Raw genomic sequence first — 13098 nt, forward strand, 5'->3', positions numbered from 1 at the left:
CAAGAACCTAACTCTCTCTCTCTTGCTCTCTATTACTACTACTGTACCACTAGTAGTACCACTACTAAATAGATTTGCTTAGGTTGTCATAGACTGTTATGTTTACTTGGAACTGTTTTTTGTTGGCAAAGGAGACAATGGGAATTTAGGACAGTCAGAAGATTAAAAAGGAAACGTGGATGACAAAGCAAAACATTAGTATCCAGCTGCTGTATGTAGGTTATTCAGGCAGGTAGATTACTTCCAACGGGACATGTTGTTCCACTCATCAAACAGATGGAGGGAGAGAGACACAGAAGGAGCGGGAGACAGGAGAGAGAGGTATAGAGGGAGAGAGATCTGAAAGAGTTGGGGTAAAAACTGAAAAACAGAAGAGGATTTTTAAGCCCATTGGCATGGCACACTTATACATACGCACACACACGGAGAACACAGTGACACTACTGCCTGAGAAATAAGCCTCTATAGCAGATAACAGATGGAAATAACAAATTTAGCAGTGCTATCTCTTGTGGCTGATTGGCACCTTACTCAATCCATTGTGCTGAGGAAATTCTGAAGTTACGAACTTTAAAATTAGATTAAAAAAAAAAAAGATAAAAAAAAGATTCCCTGAGTGGATGATGGTGATGATGATGATTAAGATGATAATTAAGATGATGAAGTTGCTACTTAAGAGGATTATCCAGTTCTATTCCCCCTTGCCAAGTGTAAGGGCCTTGATAATAATAACTTTATGAGGCAGTTAGTAGTTAAGGCATTTAGTTGGCCAATTTAGGGCAGCAACAGCATGAAATAGGAAGTTGTAACTAACTAGTACAAAATCAATATGAGTTAAATTTTGAGCTTTAAAAGTGGTGCTACACAAACTACGTTGTGAGATAAAGGAGATGAACACTCCTTTTGACAGGCATTTGAATCATTAATGGGACAAACCAACACAGACTCAAAATGTTTTGTGAAATGAGCGCAAACTGAAACGCAGACGTGTTGTGAACACAGATTATGTGAACATTACATTCCTCCAACACGTTTTCAATTATGTGACAATTGGACACGCCGTTTTCACCTGTTCATCACATGAAAGTAAAACAATTTAGATTAAGGTTAGGCAACTAAAGCCCATTTCACACATGCAGCTTCACCCAGAAACCTTCCATGTTTCTAGTCTATTTCTAGTCTCTTGGCTCTTTCACGTAATGGGAAAACGTCTCACTTTTCCTGCATGGCGCACCGTATTTGCTTTTCAAGACATCGTGGTCATTTCACAAAATTTTGGGAGACCAGGTTTGTTGGACAGACTCAAGGTGGACAAGATTGTGGTAGGGAACTTGGACAAAGTTCCCAAAGACATTTCCCGAACGTGTTGTCCATTCATCTCAGTGTCAAATTTAAGTTATGAGAGACATGCTTTTGCCCCTGCATGCTTTGCTCCCCTGAGATACAAGAAGTGGCTCATAGCTCCCTCAAGTGGTAGAACTAACACTGTCAGGAGTGACCTTTCCTCCGTGTGTGTGTGTGTGTGTGTGTGTGAGCGAGTGTGTGTGTCATGCTTGTCAGTGCAAAGACGTATGTGAGCGTGAATGTTTGTGTGCATCATCAAAGGATTCTTTCATGCATAATCAAGTTCATGCTTTCTGAACTTGTTCTGATGCGACAACAGCAAATCCTTTAGCAAATGACTCAGGCTGTTTGTAGCTAAAAGCCTGTTATCTGCCTCTCAACTTTAAGGGCGGATTAAAAGGAGCATTCCTATACTTTTCTGTCTTCTTCTTAATAGCTGCAGACAAATCCCCTCCTACCAGCTACAGAGGACATGATTATACAAGGAGTGCTTTAAGTGTGAGAAACTACTCGACAAAGTTTCACAGACGCTTTCATGTTGAATGTGGCTTGTTTGTTTTTCTGCTTTGAAGTTCAAGTGCATTTTGTATTCTTTTGCCCTCTTTTCCTCTTCTTTTCTCTTATCTGCTCTCTACTTTTATTTTCTTGCCCTTTTCTCTGCTTTTGTCTCCTGTTCCATGCTCCTCTCCTCTCTTCTCTTCTCTTCTCTTCTCTTCTCTTCTCTTCTCTTTTCTTCTCCTCTCCTCTCCTCTCTTCTCTTCTCTTCTCTTCTCTTCCTCTTTTACATTCTCTCCCTCTCCTTTTTTGTCTCCCCTTTTCTATTCTCTGCTATCATTACCTCTCCACTTCTCTCCTCTGCTGTCCTCTCCTCTTGTTTCCCCTCCTATCATCTTTTCTGCTCCCTCATCTTCTGCTTTTGTGTGCTTTTTTCTATGGTCCTCTCTCTTTACCTCCTTCCCCCTCCTCTCCCCTCCTCTCCTCTCCTCTGCTGCCCTATCCCCGCTCTCTCTTCCTCTCCTCTCTTTTCTTATCTCTTCTTAGTGCCTCCTCCTCTCCTTGTGTGTCCTCTTTTCTCTATCCCCTTCCTCTTATCTGCTGTCCTCTTGTTTCCTCACTTCTTCTCTCCTATCATCTCAACTTGTGTCCTGCACTCTTACCCTGTCCTTTACTTGTTTCTTCTCTCCTCTCCTCCTGTGTCCTTTCCTCCTCTTCTACTCAGGTCCATTTGGTATTTTTTAGTGCAGTTGGTATCTTTTACCATCCTTATCACCTCACCAGTTAAAACTTTTTCAGTCTCTTCCCGTGCTATGTAGTACTGATCATGAATGAAAATTTCATCGTTGTTCTCACCGAGACGCCATTAAAGTTTCAGTCAAATTGCAAAAGGATGTTAGGACCCTTGTAAAATAATTAACGGGCGTATTAAGTTTTAAGAGTCGGCATCGTTCTTTTTATGAAAGGTACCTCTCCTTCTCGCTCCTTCTGTCTAGACAAATTAGCATGTTCCACAAGCTGGAGGGCTATTTAAAAGTTTTGTTTGAATTAAAGCTATTGAGGTGGTCCTTTGAGTTTGATCGTTTGTCTGAGGGAAAAAATGAAATTGTCTAACACTAATGAAGAATTACAGAGAGCCATAGCAAATTACTTTGGCGCTACAATTACAGCAAAGTTCATTTAGTCTTGCATTTAAAATTACCATCCTTTTGTTGTATCTATTTGTTGTCACTTTCTGTTTCCTTTATTTTGCTCTTGCTCCACATGTTACAATGTCTCTCTGTAACATTATGTCTCTCTGTCCCTCTTTTTATCCCCTCCAGCTGCCCCCAGTACTGATGATGTGGCGCTGTACGTGGGCATTGTCATCGCGGTGATCATGTGCCTGGTCATCTCTGTCATTGTGGCGCTCTTTGTTTACCGCAAGACACACCGTGACTTTGACTCGGACATCATCGACACCTCAGCGCTAAACGGAGGGTTCCAGTCTGTTAATATCAAAACGGCCAGATCAGGTGAGGACAGATATGGAAAATGACTTTTGATACGGTTTCTGGTAGTGAGAGAGGGGAATGTCATACAACAAAGGTGCTGAGAGGGATTCACACCCATTATGTCAGGACTACATAGTATATGCATCAGCCTGGATTGCTCCTAGACATGGTTAGCATATTGTATTGAGACAGTTGCATTTATAAAGAATAGGAACTAATAAATGTTGTCTCTGTACAATGGCCTTCAGAATGTACTTTACAGTACAGTTTGCTGTGTGCATCACAGAGACAGAGCTGTCCTTTATCCCCTTTCATATGTGTTTTGGCCTACTGTATTTGATACAGTTTGCCCTTTTTGTAGGTCCATGCTGCTCTCTCTCTCTCTCTCTCTCTCTGTGTGCCCCCCCCCCCCCCCCCCCACACCCCCAATTAAATTCAAATTAGCTTTATTGGCATTAAATACTTCAGTATCTGTTGCCAAAGCAAAACAGTGATAATTGTAAAATTGCAATTATTCGATCACACACAAAGAAAAATAGAAAGTATTAGTAGTTACGGCATCTCATATGTGTTTTGGCCTACTGTATTTGATAATGTTTGCCTTTTTGGAGATCTATGCTGCTCTCTCTCTCTCTCCCTTCCTCCCTTTGAGACTGTACTTCTATGAGAATAACTCTACCTGCCCCATCCACTGGTGCCTTTGATGCTCAGTGTGTCTCTGTACTCTGACACCAGCTGTCAATCTACACTGGCTCTGATTAATCTCTGTCTCTACTGGAGACCACTCTCTTCCATCAAGGAGTCTCTCTCTCTCTCTCTCTCTCTCTCTCTCTCTCTCTCTCTCTCTCTCTCACTCTCTCTCTCTCCATCTGAACATTCAGGTGACTCACATTTCCTGTTTATCAGCATCCTCCTCTCTCTCTCTCTCTCTCTCTCTCTCTCTCTCTCTCTCCCTCTCTCTGTCTCTCTGTCTCTCTGTCTCTCTGTCTCTCTCTCTCTCTCCATCTGAACATTCAGGTGACTCACATTTCCTGTTTATCAGCATCCTTCTCTCTCTCTCTCTCTCTCTCTCTCTCTCTCCCTCTCTCTCTCTCTCTCTGCCTCCTTCCCTCTGTGTCTCTGTCTGTCTGTCTCCCTCCCGTCACAGTGACTCCTACTGTAGGCGGACACTCCCTGTTTGTCTCTCTGGTAAAGTGGAGCCATATTTCACTCTCTCCCGTCTGTACTGTCGTTTTTCCCTCTCTCAGTCTATAGGAAATGGATGAGGGGGCCAGATGCAGCGTGCATAAACACACACACACTTACACACACTTCTACACTCATGCACATGCACACACACACACACACACACACAGCAGACTAGGTGACGTGACAATTTACAGTAATACACAATTCCAACTCACCACCTTTCTGTTTCTAGATGCGGGAAGTCTCATATGAATGATTGAATGATTGGGAACTGCTGATCAGATCATATCCAACTGCTGGCACACTGAGACTGGAAATGCCAGTGTTGGGTTGGGGATTGGTACTGGTATTGGTCTGGTATCCGTCCACAGACGCCATAAACTTATGTCTTTTGCTGTAAGGATCTTTATCTGTTGAAAACCTAACTAAAAACACTTCACATACAACAATTAATTAACTAATTAATGATGCAGAACAACTGTCAGATCTGCAAACCACAAGGTGCAGTATCCGATACACCTGGTAGTCACACACCTGGATGCGTTGATACTTTTGTGTGTGTGTTTATGTGTGTGTATGTGGTCAGATTTTGGATGGAGGATTAAAATTCGAATCATGGTAGTAAAAAAGAAAAGTGGGGTCGGAGAGGATGGAATGCAATTTGGTAGACAGCGAGCGTGAGAGTGATTGTGTGTGTGTGTGTGTACGTGTGTGTGTGTGTGTGTGTGTGTGTGTGTGTACGTGTATGTGTGTGTGTGTGTGTGCGTACGGCCATGTGTCTTTGCATGAGTGAGGACTGGGTGACATTTCATCAGTGAAACATTAGGATGCTTGTCACTCTGTGTTGAGGGACCATCTCCGATTACTATTAATGAAGAATTATGTCCCTGTATCTCTCTCTCTCTCTCTCACTCACTCTCTCTTTTTCTCTTTCTCTCTCTCCATCTTTCTCTTTTTCCCCCTCTCTTCTCTATACATGTCCATTTGCGCTTGTCTCTTCATTTTGTCCTCTTTCTCTCTCTATTTCTCTTCTCATCCTCTACTTCTCTCAGCCTTTCTCCTACCCCCTCCCTCCCTCCCTCTCTCTCTCTCTCTCTCACACACTGGCTTTCCGTTAGTTGTTAATTAAATTTCAGCAGGGATGATTTGGCAGGAATACCCGCTGGCTTTAAGGGTAAACAGCCTGATGATAGAGAGAGAAAGAGAGAGGAAGAGAGTGATAGGTGATAGATGAGGGGGGGTTGCTAATGAGGGATGGGGAAATTAGAATGGATGGGGTCGCAGGGAGGGAAGTATAGGATTTCAGGCCTCACGCCTGTGTGAACAAACGTGAAAAAATTTCTGCACAGGTAAATATACTTTTTGTGATCCCAAACACAATTAAATCCTGGACATTTGCTGGAGTAGTGAGTGGGAGAAAACATGATGTTCTACATTTATGTGGAACCACATTTTGTTATTTTTCTACCCTTTAATAGGGTAAGTTGTGTTAAACTAAAAAGATTGTGACAAGGATAGTAAAGGCTCGTCAAAACCAACTCCAGCAGTGACTGAGCTTGTACTCTTAGTGCATGTGGAGCAAATTTGGTTCTTTCATATGAGCAACATAACTTCAATGTTACCCATGTAGGATATTCTGTATATATCATTGTCAAATGTATTGTGATTACAATCAATGGCACTATAGACTCTGTAGCCTCTCTGAGCTGTGTTTTTTCAGCGTTCTTTATTTCCCTTGTCCACTACTTTGGATGCTTATCTTTCCAAGTCAACCAGGAAGAAATTACGGCAAATGTTCTGGCAAATATAACATAAGAGCTCCCAGATTTAACCAAATTAAAGCAAAAATCAAATAATCTTTGTCAAAGCATTACATCTCATTTTACAACAAAAGATTGGTGTTGTTAACTTCTTGATTGCAAAAACAAATGCATTATTGAGAATTTCCAACAAAAAGAGTTTATATTAATAATTCCGTTCAAAACAACAAAACAAGTCAACTACAAACTGTATGTATTTACTTCAGCAGTCCTGGGAGCAATCAGAGAATGAAGTGAATGAAATTCTAGGAAAGGTAGTTGAAGTTAGTTGCACGTTCTATAGGTGACAATAAAGGTACCAATAAACTCAGCGTTGTGACACGCACAGTGATTAGCATGCTACACTAATTAGCAATCACCATGTTCTCTGGAGTTGCCCCATGGCTTACACTAACCTTTTCGTGATGAGCAGAGAAGGGAAAATGGGAATCTCAGCATGACTTACCTATCAACCCCCACTCAGCCGCATAATTCCCAGGTGTGGTGTGCGCGTGTGTTTGCATGCATGTGTACGTGTGTGTGTTAATGTGCATATAAAGTTAGCATGTTATTGGCATGCAGGGCATGTGTTTGCACATCCATGGTATACATTGTATATGTGACTGTGCCTGTGTGTGTGTGTGTGTGGTATACAGTGTGCATGCTTACTGTACATGTGTGGTATAAATTATAAATTGTGCACCCGTGTATGTGTTTGCTTGCAGAACATGAAATTATCAAGGCACGGCCATGGGATATGATGCATCATGATCATGATAGACAGGTGTTAACATGATTAGCATTAGCACACATCAGCTGTGACAACTCAAGGGCAAACATTGCATTCTGAACATCTAGTGACATGAGAGACAGAGAAAGATTAAACACAGTCTGTAATTAGCAGAATCCATGTGCGTTAGCCTCAAGGTAATATGTGACCCGACATACCCGACCGGCTGTGTAGTGTTACGGGAAAATAAAGTCTGCAAGGTCTGTAATCTCAGTCAAAAAACAAAAACAAAAAAAAACACAAAAAAAGCAGAAAAAATAAGAAAAACAGGCACATTGAATTGAAGTGTGACATGTTGAGCATTTCAAAATAGATGATAATATGATTCAAGTGTGACAGCTTCTAATAATAAAAAACTTTATTTACATAGCACATTTCATACATTAATATGCAATGCAATGCACTTTACATCATACATAAAAGTGCACAGATAAAAAAAGTAGATAAAGATAAAAGATTAAAGACAAACACACAAATACACAAGAAGAGATTAAAAGAAAAGATAAAAAGAGATTGAAGTTTAAACAGAACAGAAAAGCTAGAAGCCCCCAAGAATAAATAAATAAATAAAAACAGATTTAGAAGATTAAATAAATACATAAAAAATACAAATAAATAGCATAAATACAAGCATAACCAGGTAGAAATGGTAATAAATAATAACTAATGATTATGTGGGCCAAGTCAGTTGCTGTGTACAGCATTTCAACAAGCTTCTTGCTTTGTGCTCTCTAGAGCTGTATGGCATTTGAATGGGTCAATGCCATTCTATGATTATACAATATAAATTAAATAATGCAAATTCTAGCACTTGTGAGCTTGAGCTTATAAAGTATAGATTTAGATATGACCTAATAACTTATTTGTTTCTGTAACACTGTCTCTGTTGAGATGAAGTCTAAGCATCTCTATAAAAATCTATATTCTCTCTTTCTCAATGCAGCAGCCATGACCAGTCCAGATAACTTCTCAGCAAGCTCTCTCGTTTTCCTTTGCCTTTTCCCTCTCACTGATTTTCTGACAGCTTCTTCGCCCCTGACCAATACAGCAGTCACATACTGTGTTGCAGTTTATGCTATTTATGATATGATATTAGTCTTCTTTCTCCTTCTACATCTCAGAAACTTTTTTCTTTACCCCCCCTCTCCTTCTAGCTGAACATTTGACAGTTGTTCTAGACTTGACCAATGCTATTAATGATGATGATGATTCCGATACCCTTCTTTCTTCCCACATCTGCTCCCCTATCCCCCCCCTTTCTCTCTAGCTGATCTTCTGACAGCCCCTCCTGACTTGACCAACGCAGCAGCCATGTATCGCGGTCCTGTGTATGCCCTCCATGACGTATCCGACAAAATCCCTATGACCAACTCTCCTCTCTTGGACCCTCTGCCCAACTTGAAGATCAAAGTCTACAACTCTTCCGGTCTGGTCACACCGCAGGATGACCTAGGAGGGGACTTCACATCTAAACTGTCTCCTAAGGTAAGGCTATATGTATCCCTTATTTAAATGTCAGTATATCCTTCATCCAAAGTCACTTCTATGACTCTTCCAGAATCCCTTGAATAGTCTAAACAACAGATCTAGGCTGGTCACCACAAAAGACAAAATAGAGAGGAGACTTTACTTTTAAAGTGATGGTAGAAGCGCAGTGCCATGCATCCTGCATTAGCACTGTATGTTTGTCCAAATATTCCCTCCTGGAGTAAATTATACTGCAGAAGCATTGTGGAAAGCATTATAACATGGGACTTCTCAATCACATAAATACAATACCAAACACCATCAGTATACGCCCAGCTCAATTCTCCACTTTCTTCCTTCCGCCCTGTCATCTATGTGACACAGATGAAACCACTCAGTTTCATCAGAGTGCCTATCCTGAGGCAGTATGAGTGCTGAACCTGATGGATCTGGGCTCTACAAATCACTTAAACTAAATGTAATTAAACTAAATTTGACTGAATGTGTCCCTTTTTGCACTACTGTATATATACTGTACTGTATACTGTACAAATGTGTGTACAAATTCCTATCAACCTTATTTAATATGGATACAAACTACTTAATCTTGAATATTCTAGTTTACATCTCACCACGGACATCTAAGAAGATGCAATGTAAAACAGGTCATATATTGTACCACTTACCCTAAGGTGGTGTTAGTGGACTATGGTAATTCCATCCTCTTCTCACTGTGAGCTAGCTTTGCCCTGTGGCAGCACTCCCAGGCAGATGCTAACAGTTAGCTTCCCTGTAGCATCTCAGTTACCTTGTATGGCCACCAAGCTAACATAAAAATTCAAACATATCTTGCTGAACACAGTAAAATCCTGGTGGCAAAAAGAGCCTGAGGTTAAGATCAACAGAATCACCCCAAGTGAAATGTTTTGCATTGGACGACTTGCTCCTGGAACAACCACTCTTCCCTGTCAATGCTTTCCTCTACTTTGCCTCCCAGTTGACCAAGGCCCTTGGTAAAAAAAAAAAAAAAAATGAATAGCATGAACCTGTACGGCCAGAGGTTGGCCTAGCACAATTACGCTTCCCTATACCTCTGATATCAATAGAATACACCTATTGAATACTTGCCATCGTACAAGTTTGTTCTCCAACCCACACTACACCTACTTTCTGTGTTCCCTGTGGGCGTAGGTCAGCAGTGCATGCATGTAAAAAGTGGAACTTCTGTGATGGAATTAGACTTCAAGCTGATCCAGTCTCTGCTGAACCACGAACCTTCATATCTCCCGCACCATGGCCAATTCAGTCTGTTATAGCATAAATTGTGTTATACCCTGTAATGTTTACGTCCCTGTTATTACCACACTGACTGTTATCTTGTGGTTGCTAGGTAACCCAGTCTCTACTGGACAACAGCGATACCATGAACTTCCGCAACCAGACTTTGGCCCGAACACGAGACCCGTCCTGCACTGCTCACGGATCCTTCAACAACCAGGGAGGACACCTCATTGTACCCAACTCTGGTAAATTTACTATTCTACACACACATCTATCAATCTACCTAATCATAAATATGGTTGCTATGATGATGGAGTGACTGGGGTGATTTCTTATAGCACCCAACTTGGGTGGGTGTTACTGCATCACACAACACTCAATACAATACATGTAATTACAAATATGGCTAAGATCCAAGACCATTTTTGGTTTGTTCATGACTACACTGACAACAAATGAGGTCACTCTTTTTTCCTAACTAAGGAGAATACTATTACTAATACTACTTCTAATAATAATAATACTCATATTCCACCCACTGACCATTCAATAACCAGAGAAAACACCTTATAGTTGCCCATCTACTACTGCACAGTCATCATACTACACAAAACTGCTTCAGGATGTTCTCAAGCTAGATTAAAAAAAAAAAAAAACACTTCTGGTAGACTCATAAGTCAGGCATTGAAAGCTGTGGGCAGGAAAAAATAATGAATAATGAAACATGCTGATAGGAAGCAGCTCTCAGAAGCTGTAAAACATCGTAACACAATTCACTTGATAATATATTTAAGAGAAAAGTTTTACATGGGTTGCCTTTAATAATGATTATTCAATAATTAATCACGATGATTAATTAACTCATAATGCTTTGCCCATTCAATAATTCAGTTGTGTGTGGTGAAATTAATACATCTAATGCTGAAATTCTCTCTCTCTCTCTCGCTCTCTCTCTCTCTCCCTCCATCCTTCCATCCCTCTCCCTCCATCTCTCCCTCCTGCAGGTGTGAGCTTGCTGGTTCCAGCGGGAGCTGTTCCTCAGGGTCGAGTGTATGAGATGTATGTGACTGTGCACAGGAAGGACAGCTTGAGGTAAGTTTCTCTCTCTCTCTCTCTCCTCCAGTTTTGCTGTCTAGGTCTGTCTGTCTCTCTCTATCTCTCTCTGCATCTCTCTCACTTTGTCTCCCTCTCTCTATCAGTCTGTCTCTTTCTCATAGTCTCTGTTTCTCTCTGCCTGTTCCCTTTTGTCTTTTTCTTTCTTTGTTTTTCTCTGGATTTCTTTCTCAATCTCTCTCTCTCTCTCTCTCTCTCTCTCTCTCTCTCTCTCTCTCTCTCTCTCTCTCTCTCTCCCTCCTTGTGGGGAGCGGCTTCTCTGGGTTGTTTGTAAGGCTGCACAGAGAAGGTTTCACAGTATGACATGAGCTTAGGATGCACAGCGAGGGATGAATCGCTATTATTTACACTGTGATTCTCTCCATGCACATCCTCTTTTGGTGATTCAGTCAGCAAAGATCAATTAATACCTCAGGAATCCTATATTAATGCCAGGATTAAAACTCCTACCTTAGCAGAGTTGAGACGATTACAATTTAATATTTCACAGATTAGTGATTACCTACTTAAAAGTTTAATCTCTAATGTAATCCACAGAAATAATCAAACACAACTGTATAATGTCATTACTTTTTGTAAATTTTGTTACTTTGCCACCAACCAAATTCCTTAGAATATGCAGTTAAACAATCTATACAAATTTAGAAAATATAATTTGATTAGTGCTATTCTCAAAATGTAGAACCGATATCACCTATTGTTATAAGATGCGTGTGAATCTTCTACTGACCATAATCTCACAAACTAAAGGATTGTTTCACTCCCCTCCATGTTTTTGAGTGGTCCAAAAAGCAATCACCCAATTTTTGAAAGCATATGCAAGCTGATTACTGTGTTTTCACAGTAACTGTAACAGATTAGTGGCCTTTTTGGGGATTTCTGTAATCCTGTTGCATGTACTGTAATTCTTTACTCCCAAGCCCTGTGCATGAGGGAGCTAAAGCTTTCTGGTAACACATGAGGGAGAGACGTTCTGTTCAGTTGTGTGAAAAATTCCCAGCTTCAGCTTTAGTGGATTTCGTACACATCATTTGAAAGTTTACCCGGTCTTTTGTGGTGTGGGTAAATTCCATAACCCTAGGGCCTATGAAACACCTATAGGGTAAATATCCAAAACCCACTGCCTGGGAAACACACACACACACACATACACACACACATCCCCGGACACACACATGGCAACCAATATGAAAATAACAATGTAGATTTTTGTCGATAAAACCGTTTATTTTGGAGACATGCTGCTTCTCTGCCTGTCTGTCCTCTATCTTTTCCCCACTGACACAGCTGAACCGGCGGTAAAGTCCATAGCAATTGTCAATAGTAATTTTTAAATATCTGTAGAGCCTTAAGGATTACGTTTGGGTCAAAACACCTTGTATGTATCCCCCCCCCCCCCCCCCATGCTTCCCCCTCTGCTTCGCTCAAGTCAATAGACGTCAATAAGAATCAGGTCCCTTGCAATGCGCTACAGTATTTCTCAGAATTAAAAACCTCTTATCTGTCCTCTGTCCTCATCTCAGTCAATAGTTGGCTTGCAAAAATCACGCACCCACATTGACTTTACAAGGAACAGTTTGCAACTCAGAATCAGGTGGTTTAGCTCATCAAGATCAAACCCACAGATGTCACTTTATTATTATGTCATTTTTTTTTTTACATTTTCTACATACTTTTCTACATATTTTTGAATTAATTCAAGAAGGGAAATCCACACTCTCAAAAATATATCTTGATTGATTTGTTTAACATGTTTCAAATAAAAAATATACAGATTGCCAAACTGAAAAGACAATGTTTCACCCATAGTCAGTTCACTCTTTTCAATTCATACAAATAAAAATGAATAACATACTAAAAATAAATACCACTATACCGAATGAAGGGTTCGTGCATTAGGTGAGACAAAAGGCGCGGTTATCAGTGCGAGTCATACTGTCTGTATCTCCCAGTATGTTTCTCCTAGCTTCTCCTATCCACGTGAGCCCTTCCCGAGTCAATAATGAGCTCCAGCAACATGGAGCTGTTGAATCGATAACGCTGCTAAGGATTAGTGGCCCCCTGACATAAGGTGGGCTAAGAAAAAAAAACACTATTATGTGTTAGACTCATCTCCTGTATCCATGTG

At 40.7% G+C, this 13098-nt stretch overlaps 1 protein-coding gene across 1 annotated transcript in view; it reads left to right on the forward strand.

The window, feature by feature from the left end:
• The window catches only part of LOC139642566 (netrin receptor UNC5C-like), a gene marked incomplete at its 5' end in the record, with an annotated part of 46107 nt that overhangs the window by 12559 nt on the left and 20450 nt on the right, over positions 1-13098 (forward strand). Inside the window, 4 exons of the mRNA XM_071517447.1 lie at positions 3162-3353; positions 8377-8594; positions 9967-10102; positions 10862-10949. Of these exons, the coding sequence (XP_071373548.1) occupies positions 3162-3353; positions 8377-8594; positions 9967-10102; positions 10862-10949 (634 nt within the window). The remainder of the gene's footprint in view (positions 1-3161; positions 3354-8376; positions 8595-9966; positions 10103-10861; positions 10950-13098) is intronic.

The sequence above is a fragment of the Centroberyx affinis genome, unplaced genomic scaffold (genome assembly GCF_046629955.1).
Source record: "Centroberyx affinis isolate AG114_WGS23_722 - 3 ecotype Tasmania unplaced genomic scaffold, CSIRO-AGI_Caff_v1 ptg000497l_1, whole genome shotgun sequence".
NCBI classification, from domain to species: domain Eukaryota; kingdom Metazoa; phylum Chordata; class Actinopteri; order Beryciformes; family Berycidae; genus Centroberyx; species Centroberyx affinis.